The sequence below is a fragment of the Thalassophryne amazonica genome, chromosome 7, assembly GCF_902500255.1.
Source record: "Thalassophryne amazonica chromosome 7, fThaAma1.1, whole genome shotgun sequence".
Taxonomy (NCBI): Eukaryota; Metazoa; Chordata; class Actinopteri; order Batrachoidiformes; family Batrachoididae; genus Thalassophryne; species Thalassophryne amazonica.
The window spans coordinates 119144455-119157142 of record NC_047109.1 but is presented as its reverse complement, the minus strand read 5'-3'; the positions used below and the strand labels follow the sequence as shown (position 1 = coordinate 119157142).

At 40.6% G+C, this 12688-nt stretch overlaps 1 protein-coding gene across 1 annotated transcript in view; it reads right to left on the bottom strand.

Annotated features, from left to right (window-relative positions):
- The window catches only part of snap91a (synaptosome associated protein 91a), a 222445-nt gene that overhangs the window by 96738 nt on the left and 113019 nt on the right, over positions 1-12688 (bottom strand). The window contains 7 exon segments of the mRNA XM_034175421.1: positions 1347-1493; positions 1773-1787; positions 7134-7228; positions 7313-7482; positions 8567-8579; positions 9123-9131; positions 9333-9394. Coding sequence (XP_034031312.1) covers positions 1347-1493; positions 1773-1787; positions 7134-7228; positions 7313-7482; positions 8567-8579; positions 9123-9131; positions 9333-9394 — 511 coding nt within the window.

Here is a 12688-nt window from a genome sequence, read left to right as displayed (position 1 = left end):
TGAATACGCCTTGATATCCTGTCCATGAATATCACAAACAGGATTGGTGACAAGGCGCAGCGCTGGCGGAAGCCAACCTCCACCGGAAACGAGTCCGACTTACTGCTGAGTACCCGAACACAGCTCTCACTTTGTGAGTACAGAGATTAGATGGCCCTGAGAAGGGACCTCCTCACTCCATACTCCCACAGCACCTCCCACAGTATCTCCCGGGGTACCCGATCATACACCTTCTCCAAGTCCACAAAACACATGTAGACTGGGTGGGCATACTCCCAGGCACCCTTCAGGATCCTTGTGAGAGTGAAGAGCTGGTCGGTTGTTCCATGACCAGGATGGAACCCGCATTGTTCCTCTTCAATCAGAGGTTCGACTATTGGCCGAACCCTCCTTTCCAGCACACCGGAGTAGACTTTACCAGGGAGGTTGAGTAGTGTGATGCCCCTGTAGTTGGCACACACACTCTGGTGTGTGCCAACTACAGGCGTTCCACTGCTGCTAAAGTCCAAATTGTAACGTGTAGTCCAGTGATGCTGTGCACTGACTTCAGACTTCTATAAAAAATAATAAAAAAAAGACTTTGTGTAGTTCCTCAGTCCAGCCAAAAATCATGTCACCTTTTCATCTGAACAGCTCTTCATGCATCCAGACAGCTTACAGCAGAGTGGATTTTGTATGTGTGTGTGTTACAAGAATTAGCAGCGTCAGTTAGCTCAATCAAATTATTGTGTCGTTGTCCCCAGTGCACGCGCACACACACGCAGCCTGGTCAGCGCTTGTGCGTACGTGTACTACCAAAAAAAAAAGATTGTGTACATCCTTAGTGCAGCGGAAAAAAAAAATCACATCAGAAATGAGTCCAGCTTTTCTTTCTTTCTTCCTGCTGACAGCCTCCAGACAGCACAGTGGATTTGTTTTGTGTGTGTGTGTGTGTGTGTGTGTGTGTGTGTGTGTGTGTGTGTGTGTGTGTGTGTGTGTGTGCAGAGTGCAATGGTACCAAATGTATGGAACCAAATTTGCACTCTAACTGCAACGTAACACAAATGGGATGAATTAATCCATGTCATGTGACATACAAAGCACCAATCAAATGACAAGGATCCACTCAGTCGATAAAGGTTTTCAATATTAGAAAAAATAACTAATGCATGTAATCTGTTTAAATTTACAGTTTATGAAACTAAGACACCTAATACACCTTTCAACCCACAAATCACTGCATCAAAAGCAGTTCACAAGTTTGAACTAAAAGACTTTAAGATCTGATGACAGGGAGGATGCAGACAAGCAGGCACGCTGCCATGCCGAGTATCCAGGTCTACACTCGACCCTCCGACCATACTGACCTCCGAAAAGGTCAATGTCTGCGGCTGAAGAGGCGGTGGCAGCTGAGCCGGGCAACGAGGCGAGTGCCGGTGAGGCTGCAGCGGCTACAGCAGACTCTCCCTCCTTCAACAGAGCTTTAGGAGCACCATCGGCAGCAGCCGGAGTTGCTACGTGGACAAACACGGCAACCACAACCCCAAGTGGAGAAAAAAGGAAATAAAGAAGGAAGGAGAGAGATGGGAGGACATCAGCAATGTCAAGAAGAGTAGAACAAGGACCAAACATCGCCAGTGTTTGTAAAGAGATTAGCAAAGACAAGCATGCATTTGATTTCTCTGAATCCAGAGCTTCATAAGAAAGCCAAGTGCAAGAAAATTTGTTCATAGCCCAAATCACCTCAGCAGGCACTTCACATATTTATTGTGTAGGAAGTTGGATGTACTTACCCTCAGCCAGGAGATCTGCATGACAGAAGACAGAGCAAGATGAGAATGAGCCTCAGAACGTTAACCAGCGAGAAAGTCCAAAAGAGCTAAAAGGTCCTTAATATGATCTTGGCCAAGAGTCATCACCTGCTTTTAAACTGTGAAACATTATGTGGTTCAAGGTGCTCAGAGCGTGCTCATAATGTGCTTGTACAGAGACATACGACAAAGCACCAGCGTTTTTCCACCTCATTAACTGCAGCATTTCTTCAAATTAGAGCCAGCCATTTTTAAAGCCATCACAGGTTTTCATTTTGCTGTGAATTTAAATCTTCAAATACTTCTTGCAGTGCCGTGGGATCTGATCTTCTGATCTCCCTGTGATGTCACCTGCTAAATGACTGAGACCACAAAAGGCTGTAATTTGTCACTTTTACGTTTTCACTCCTTCCTCTCCAGTCATATTTGAATAGGTTAGGCGTGCCAATTACATTTCAATCACTAATCAAATATATTTGTCAGGAAAGTCCGCAAATGTGACCAACTTTACAAAATGGTAAATGGACTGCATTTATATAGCGCTTTTCCATCTGCATCAGACGCTCAAAGCGCTTTACAATTATGCCTCACATTCACCCCGATGTCAGGGTGCTGCCATACAAGGTACTCACTATACACCAGGAGCAATAGGGGATTAAAGGCCTTGCCCAAGGGCCCTTAGTGATTTACCAGTCAGGCAGGGATTTGAACCCATTTTTCCAGCAGCACAGAGTTAGAAAAAAACTCTCAAATGACCTGCAAATGGAGGAAATTGTATGTACTGTACCATTGGTTTGTAGGTTGATGATTGTATAAAGACATGGAGCTCATTGAGGGACAAATTAATCCAGAAAAAGCCACTGTTCCTGCGGTAATATGAACTTTAAAGGGTCACGTGCATGCCAATGTCACTGCATGGCCACAGAATTACGGAGCTGGAGAAGCATAAATCAGGCTTTAGGAATTTTAGGTACCAGTCCGCAGCAGACTTAAAAAATTTGACCAAATGTAATCTTTTTAATGCACATAATGCACAGCGCTTATTTAAGGCAGGCGTTTATTTTTTTCAGGTTAAGTTTTGACCCGCTCATTAAATGAAGCAGGTCACAATTCAGGATATCCTGTCAATCGTTTGGCTCCTCCTGATTGTAACTAATCCATGACTCATCCCTCATCTGCACCTCCACCTGAAATCATCTGTCCCTTCATTAATACCTTGTACACCTTAAATCTGTATCCAAAAATTACTAGGCCTTCAAGAACAACTTCTCAGTCAGCTACCCTGATTGATAATATTTTTTATAAACAATATCAATACAAAAACAATAAGTGGTTTATTGATCAATGATATCAGTGACCACTTACCAATTTTTATAGTAACAGAGCTGAATGTGAATACTAAATGGAAGGACAAAATACAATATCAAAAGCGGCTGCAATCTGAAGAAGCTATTACCGCCCTAAAAATGACTTACGTCTGCAGGATTGGAATTCCATTTATACAGAGAACGATGCTAATTTAGCATATGTTAAATTTGAAAAGATATTTCTTGATGTATATAACAAAAATTGACCAATTCTACATTGCAGTTTAAATAACAAGTATAGTGACCATCCATGGATAACAAAGCGACTGCAAATGGCGTGTAAGAAGAAAAATATTAACAACCATTATGCGGAATTGTAAAATTTAAAAGTTCTCTTTTGCTGATGACACAAACCTGTTTTGTTCTGGAGAGAATTTGCAGCAATTATTGTTTGATTTGAGAGTTGAAATGATAAAGCTGAAGAGTTGGTTTGACATGAACAAACTGTCATTAAATTGGTCAAAAACCAAAATGATGTTATTTGGAAATTATAAATTGGATGTACTACAAATACAGTTAAATATACTTGGGGTAAATCTAGATTGTGTCAAGGAAAATAAGTTTTTAGGTGTGATTATTGGTGATAAAATTAACTGGAAAGCTCATATTCATCATATTCAAAAGAAAGTTTCTAAAAGTATTGCAATATTGAATAAGGCAAAGTATATTCTAGATGGTAAATCACTACATACTTTGTATTGTGCATTGATTGCACCTTATTTGACATACTGTGTGGAAGTTTGGGGTAATAACTATAAAACTACATTACAATCATTATTCATCCTTCAAAAAAGAGCATTAAGAATAATTCATAATTCAGGGTTTCGGGATCATACCAATCCGTTGTTTATTAAATCAAAGATATTAAAGCTTTATGATATGATTTCATTTAAGATTGTTCAGTTGATGCATAAAGCAAGAAATAAACAATTACCTCTCAGAATTCAAGAATATTTTACACTGAGAGAAGGAATGTATCAATTAAGGGGTATGTTTTATTTTAAAATTGCGGGTGCTAGGATGACTAGGAGGTGCTTTTGTGTTTCCATTTGTGGCGCATAAACGTAAGCAATGTCCAGATATTAACCGGATCAAACATTTATACAAACAAATGATATTTTCTAGATATGTATTAGATTAACAGGGTTGAGTTGTATGTAGAGGCTGTTGTACTGGAACCTTCGTTTTTTTTTTTTTTTTTTTGTGAGTTGTCTAGAGAAATATTTGACTTCTTTTATCTGTAACTATGTGCTGCTGTGTTCAGATTGGGTTGGATATAAATGTCTAAGAACAGACATATATGTCTGATTTTATACAGGAGGGTAGGCGTGGATAAGAATTGCTTCTGCCTACACCTACAGCTTCTGCCTACAGCATGTCTTTTTCCTGGTTCTCTCCCTCAGCCCCAACCAGTCCCAGCAGAAGACTGCCCCTCCCTGAGCCTGGTTCTGCTGGAGGTTTCTTCCTGTTAAAAGGGAGTTTTTCCTTCCCACTGTAGCCAAGTGCTTGCTCACAGGGGGTCGTTTTGACCGTTGGGTTTTACATAATTATTGTATGGCCTTGCCTTACAATATAAAGCGCCTTGGGGCAACTGTTTGTTGTGATTTGGCGCTATATAAAAACATTGATTGATTGATTGATTGACCTTTAGGCACCATGTATTTGGTTTATTTTGTTATATTTCTTTCCATCTTTGACTTTTCTGTTATGAGTTTGGTCATATGAATGAATTTCTGTTATGCATGGGTGTCTAATAAATAAATCTAATAAATCTAAAATGTAATCTAATCTGTCTAGTAAATAATAATAATAATAAATAAAGATCGGTACTCACTATCACCTGACAAAGTTTGATGCAGATCTGATCCGGTATCGCAGACCGAACGGTTCCCCCTAAAAATCGATCCCCCCTGCCTTCACTGTGCATGCGTCATTTCTCCAACCCCAATTCCAATGAAGTTGGGGCGTTGTGTAAAATGTAAATAAAAACAGAATATAATGATTTGCAAATCCTCTTCAACCTATATTCAACTGAATACACCACAAAGACAAGATATTTAATGTTCAAACTGATAGACGTCTTTGTTTTTGTGCAAATATTTGCTCATTTTGAAATGGATGCCTGCAACATATTTAAAAAAAGTTGGGACAGGACAACTAAAGACTGGGAAGGTTGTTGAATGCTCAAAGAACACTTAATTGGAAACAGGTGAGTGTCATGACTGGGTATAAAAGGAGCATCCCCAAAAGGTTCAGCCATTCACAAGCAAAGATGGGGCAAGGATCACCACTTTGTGAACAAGTGTGTGAAAAAATAGTCCAACAGTTTAAGAACAATGTCTCTCAATGTTCAATTGCAAATAATTTAGGGATTCCATCATCTACAGTCCACAATATAATCAGAAGATTCAGAGAATCTGGAGAACTTTCTACACGTAAGTGGCAAAGCTTAAAACCAACATTGATTGGCTGTGACCTTTGATACCTCAGGTGGCACTGCATTAAAAACCGACATCATTGTGTAAAGGATCTTACCACGTGCGCTCAGGAACACTTCAGAAAACCATTGTTAGTTAACTCAGTTCGTCACTGCATCTACAAGTTCAAGTTATAACTCTACCATGCAAAGTGAAAGCCATAAATCAACAACATCCAGAAACGCCGCCGCCTTCTCTGGGCCTGAGCTCATTTGAAATGGACAGACGCAAAGTGGAAAAGTGTGCTGTGGTCTGATGAGTCCACGTTTCATACTGTTTTTGGAAAGCATGGACGTCGTGTCCTCTGGACAAAAGAGGGAAAAGATCATCCAGATTGCTACCAGCGCAAAGTTCAAAAGCCAGCATCTGTGATGGTATGGGGGTGTGTTAGTGCCCATGACATGGGCAACTTACACATCTGTGATGGCGCCATCAATGCTGAAAGGTACATCCAGGTTTTGGAGCAACACATGCTGCCATCCAAGCAACGTCTTTTTCAGGGACGTCCCTGCTTATTTCAGCAAGACAATGCCAAGCCACATTCTGCACGTGTTACAACAGCGTGGCTTCGTAGTAAAAGAGTGCGGGTACTAGACTGGCCTGCCTGCAGTCCAGACCTGTCGCCCGTTGAAAATGTGTGGCGCATTATGAAGCACAAAATACGACAACGGAGACCCCGGACTGTTGAACAACTGAAGTCGTACATCAAGCAAGAATGGGAAAGAATTCCACCTACAAAGCTTCAACAATTAGTGTCCTCAGTTCCCAAATGCTTATTGAGTGTTGTTAGAAGGAAAGGTGATGTAACACAGTGGTAAACATACCACTGTCCCAGCTTTTTTGAAATGTGTTGCAGGCATCCATTTGAAAATGAGCAAATATGTGCACAAAAACAATAAAGTTTATCAGTTTGAACATTAAATATCTTGTCTTTGTGGTGTATTCAATTGAATATAGCATTAAGATGATTTGAAAATCACTGTATTCTGTTTTTATTTACATTTTACACAACGTCCCAACTTCATTGGACTCTTCCTAGAGCTGGCCGCCCGTCTACACTGAGCGATTGGGGGAGAAGGACCTTCGTCAGGGAGGTGACCAAGAACCCACTCACTTTGTGGACTTTTAAGGATTACGTCAAAACTACTTCACGTATACGACGTCATGATGTAAACCCAAGATCAGGAAGACACTATCAATCAGACCATTCTGGATCAGTATGTAATTATTACACTGTGTTGTGGAATCCGGATCGAGGTAAAGTACAGGTCATGATGTGAATCACACATCTTTTATTCTGAGTCTTCATCAACCCTTGGTGGATTTCAGAAATCTTGGATTTTGAACTTTTTCATGTTGTCATTGTGGGGTGTTGTGAGTAGAATTTTGAGGGAAAAAATTTAATTTACTTCATTTTGGAATGATGCTGTAACATAAAATGTGTAAAAAGTGAAGTGCTGTGAATTCTTTCTGGATGTTCTGTAAGTTAAAGTTTTCACCTCCCCATCCAGTGGTGGAGGACGCTGCCACAGCAGCACCTTTCGATGGGGATGACATTGGGTCTAGATCCAATAAGAAGCCGTCATCAAGGGCACTAAAGACAGAGAGGAGAAGAGAATTAATCTGCACAGACATCACAGAATTTAAACATATTGTCATAATGCTGGGTGACTCTTACTTGCTAGTGGTTGCGGTGGGGGCAGGGGGTGTTGCAGTGTGTGTGATAGAGGGTGGTGGGGGTTTGGCAGGGGGCCCAGGGCGAGCGGGGGGCCCGCCAGTGGCAGCGGGAGCCGCAGGCTTTATGGGTCCAGCTGCAGCCGATGAGCTGTTGTTGGCTGTTGCTTCCTGCTGCACAGGAAGACAAAGTGATATCAGCAACACACAACACACAAACGCACAATGAATCACAACCTGTCTGTCCTGGAAACAGGCAGGAGACAAATGGCAGCTGACATTCCATCAAACAAAGTCAGGTTTGTTTAAAGTCTGACCTGTCCTCTATGATTGATTTTGTAAGAGTCTATTTTTCAGCCAAGTAACTTTGAACACAGTACAATTTTTTCCATACTTTTGTAATATGTCAATAATGTACGTTCAAGGCTGTAATGACATCGTTACTGCGTCAATGCTGTTGCACATACGTGTTATGGGTGCTTACTGCGTCCTGATTCACCCGTGTCCTCGTCATGATTACACTGGACATGTCCAAAGTTCAAACATGTCCTCCACGTCCCTGGAGAATGCACCATGCCCTTTGCCGTATCTACTGGGTTCTTAATAAAGTGATCAGTCTCTGGCTGCGTCCTCGTGGTTTTTGCCACTAAGTATGATGGGGTTCGAATACTAATTACGTCTGTGTCTGTTTTCAGTGGAGAGGAACTCTTGCTTGCCTCTGCCTCTTTCAGAAGGGAGGAGAGGCATGAAATGCACTGGATAACGCTTCTGCTTTTCCCTTTAAGGTCGTGTTTGCTGATTGGACTGATTCCCCGTCTACTTGATGTCTGCCAGTGAAAGTGACCAATCTCCTCGCCTGCCTCTGCGACAACTGTTGTGGTGTTTGGACTCTTGATTCAGAGTGCTCTAATACACCCTGCTGGGACTTTATATAATAAACCAGCTTCTACGCTGCCATTGTTGTGGTTCTCTGCGTTGGGGTCACCGGTTATAGCATACATGTATGCTACCAGGCCAAGCAGGAGAGCAGGTATTGCACAACAGTCTGAGACTTTGTGGATGTTTAATGTGAAACTCCAACATATTTAAATGTGAAAGAATTACTTCTTCTGTTTTTCTAAATATAATCTCTTCAACATTTATCCATTAACATTTTTTTACTTTGCTAATTGTGGAACTGAAGGAATGCGGCATGCATTTAAAAACTGTGACATAATCACATAATAGTGATGAACACAATGAAGAAAAGATAACTTACCTTGGTGGGCGACCTGCAAAAACAATGTTGGCACATAAGTTAAAAAGATCGATGATGCTCAATGACAGAATAGCTGCTTATTCAGACGGGAGACAGACTCTATCCTTGAGAATCAGGCAGGATTTCAAAGCAATTCCACTTAGTAACCATCTGTAATTAAAATGAGACGGCACTGCTGAGTCAGAACATCTTTGGGACATCTCCACTTCAACAAAGCTTCCTTCTACAAAATTAGAGAGAAAGTAAAAGGGAAGTGTTTCCGAACAGCATGCATGTGAAGCTTTGTAAAAGTCGAGGCTCATCACGAGATGATGATAAAGATGTTCATTGTGATGTTATCGCATGTTCATAATGTGTTTAAGGTGAAACATTGTATAGCACAAAAACATAAGGAACAGCATGTTATCCATAGATCTGCAGTTGCAACAATATTATGACAAATTAAAAATGTCCACGTGCATCCAGACAATCACAGACCAGATCATAATTAAACCAAATACAAAATAAAACGATGAAATAAAGAATGGTGCTGTTCCACTGTGCACACGATACTCACTTATCCTCTCTGAGTTGGGGAAAGAGAGGAAAGTGCATGTTAGAGAAGTGACAGAATATCCATCAGTTCACACAGAGAAAGACTGAAACCAGCCTGGAAGCACAGCTTTAAGCAGGGCTGGAACAGAAAACTGTCAGAGCTTCATCATCGTCAACCTGCTGACTGACAGCTCACCATCAAAACAGGTTGCAGAAACATTTAACTACTTACGGTTTCTTCCCCTCCAAAGTGTTGAGGTGGGTCTCCAGGGACTCCAGAAGACTTTCTGGGGCCTGCAGAATGAGTCACTGGTCATCATCCAGATAGTCCTTGGTACACTCAGAGAAGATTCTAACCATGCATGGACATCTTCTCAAAAAAATATCCTACTATGTGGTTAAGAGTTGGGATGTAGGCTGGAGATAAGACTGATGGTCTGGCTGTGGGCCACAAAGGTCGATCACGACCACCCAAGGTGGCAACCTTTGATATGGCATTTTGGTCACCTATCAAGGGGGACTTGAACAAAGTATAAGAGACTTTTTAATCTGGTATCTTTATGTATACAATCTAATCATATATCTGACCATTTTTTTCACCAAATAGTCCAAAAAGCACCACTTAAGGTTCCAAAAAAAAAAAAAGACAATCCAGACTCAGTGTACCATGACCTACAGTAAAATCTATGATGGCCATCCTAGGGTGGGGTCAACGAAGGATCACACGGGGGTCAACATTTACAAAATGTTTCAATCATGTTGAGACGTATTCCACATTATTTGTCAAAAATACAATTCTTTTTTATTTCTTTATTAAAAACCCCAAAATTGGGGAAAATAACATCCACACAAACAAGAATAACATGCGACAATAAAAACGTACAATAAAAACATCTAATAAAAAACTATAGCACAATTAAAATGACTTAGTGAATAAACTGAAGAGAGTAAACTCAGCAGACCATGGTTTTATGAAATTATCGTGAAATAAGAGATATAGTAAAGAATCAGTGATACCATTACACTGAAATTCAATAGACAATTTCTTAAAATTATAAAAACAAGTCAATGGCTTGTTGCCCTGTGACGCAATTTAACTTAATGATCTCACCGTTTAAAATATAATGTGAAAGGAATACTAGGGGAGCTACGACCAATACCTTTGCAACCCCCCCACCCCCACCCCCACCCCAGGACTAAACCAAACCAACTTTTTTAGGTTCCTTAAATGACCCCAAAACACAATCAGGATGTTGCCAAAAATAAAAACTGGCCTCAAGCCAGTTATCCAAGATGGCATCCAAGATGGCTGCCAAAATAGGGTTTTTCACTAAAACACCTTTAAATAATATATAAACTTAAATATCACAGAGATTCAATGGGAAGACCATTGCAGGTCACAGCAAACTCATTTGCGCCTAAACTAAATCCATTCATGGATTTAAGGTTAAAAATGGCGTCCAAAATGGCCACCAATAGACCCTTATCATTGAATCTCTGTGATATTTAAGTCGTTTATATGTTGTTTAAGGGTGTTTTAGTGGAAAAAACCCTTTTTTGGTGGCCATCTTGGACGCCATCTTGGATAACTGGCTTGAGGCTAGTTTTTATTTTTGGGAACATCCTGATTGTGTTTTGGGGTCATCTAAGGAACCTAAAAATGTTGGTTCGGTTTAGTCCGGGGGGGGGTGCAAAGGTAGTGGTCATAGCTCCCCTAGTAGAATCTACACTGGATTTGTTGCACAAGAGGTCTAATAGGCTCTATGATAAAAGCTGTACGTATTCTTTCTTAAAAAATTATTGACTGAGCTAAGAGAATTAACAAATGGAGCCAGTTTCATGAATGGGATAAACAAATCTTGTGCTTTATCTGGAATGGTAAAAACCAAGGGTTAAATATAGTACACTTGTCATTACTAATTACTATTATTCTGCCCGAATAAGAACTGTGATTGCTTGGTGTAACAGTGGATGAGGCTAGGTGGAAGGAGATGGAAAGAGATTGTAAGGGGATCCAAGCCATGATTGCTGATCATAAATTAACACTATTTTATCAGGACCACTTGAACCCCATCACCTTATATACCTTACACGCATGGTTTGATATTATGAAGCAATTAAACTTATGGAACAAGTCAAAAAAACTCTGATGGATTGCACACAGAGGCATTAAAAGATAAATACAAATTTGACAAGCGTGATTTCTTCAGATACTTACAAATACACTAATACTTCTTAAAAGAAAGCACAGCTAAAGAATCTAGTGAAATCATGCAGTTAATGATATGTGCATATAGTGGAAACGTGAAGTCTGTACTCTCTAAGCTTTACCAGGGAACGGCTAAGGATAGGGCAGCATCCACAAACTATATCAAGGAGAAATGGGAGAAAGAACTTAGTGCTCAGAGAACCAATCAACAGTGGGAGAATGTGTGTGAAACTGTCTTTTCTACTTCCTGCTCTACGTATTGGTGTGAATTCAGTTGAAAGACTCTTGTCCGTTTTTTTTTATTACTCCTAAAATGAAGACCTTTTTATCTTCAGCAGACCATGCATGTAGGAGGGGTTGTGGGAATGGAGAGGCGAATCACCACCACATCTTCTGGAGCTGCCCCAAGATACATCAGTTTTGGGTTAGCATTTGGAACATTATGCAGCAGATTCTTGGACAGCAAATCCCATTTTCATGTTCAGCTTTATATTTGGAGGACCTCCCAGAAGAAATAATAGGAAATGATAGATATCTTCTTAAAATACTAACTGTCGCAATAAAAAAGAAGTTACTAGCAACCATAGAAAATTGGCTAAAAATAGTCAAAGGCATTCATGAGTTAGAGAGACTGACCTTCCATCTGAGACTGAAAAAAGATGTATATATCACCAAATGGGCAAAATGGAATTCATTCTGGAAGAAATAAGGGATGTGATTGATGGTTTTGCCTCCTCATTCGACCTTTTCTCTGGGATTGTAATCTAAAAAAGAGCCACTGTGTTCCAATTGACAAGATAATACATTTTGTATTCTGACTTGAAATGTTAAGCGACATCATTGTTGTAAAAATCTTTTTTTAATCTTCTTCTTTTGCTTTTGTCCAAAAGGAAATAAAATTTAAGTAATAACAACAACAACAAAAAAACTGGACGCTGTGTTTTATCCGGGACGTCGTCTGACTAGCACAGAAATTGCGGAAGACGTGGACATCAGCACTTTTTCCACACACTGAGACAGACATGCGGAGGAATTCCACACGTCGCGGCGGAGCCGCATGGCACAAAGCAACGCCGTGATGAAACCTCACAGGACATGTTCTGGCATGTCCAGCTCATGCACAATTTCTCGGATAGTCATACGACTAAAAAGCAACCGGAAGCCATCTGAAATCCATCACAAAGCCGTCCTGTGAGACCAACATGGAGGTGGTTTTGTCCCGCGCCATGAGCGGCACGGTGGCGCATCTGTCCACTTCTTTTTCCATGAAAAAAACTCCTCTAACAGCGGAATGTGCCGAAAAAGTGCTGATGTCCACGCCTTACGCCTTTTTTGTGGAAGTCAGACAACGTCCCGGATCAACAAAGCCTTCACGTTGG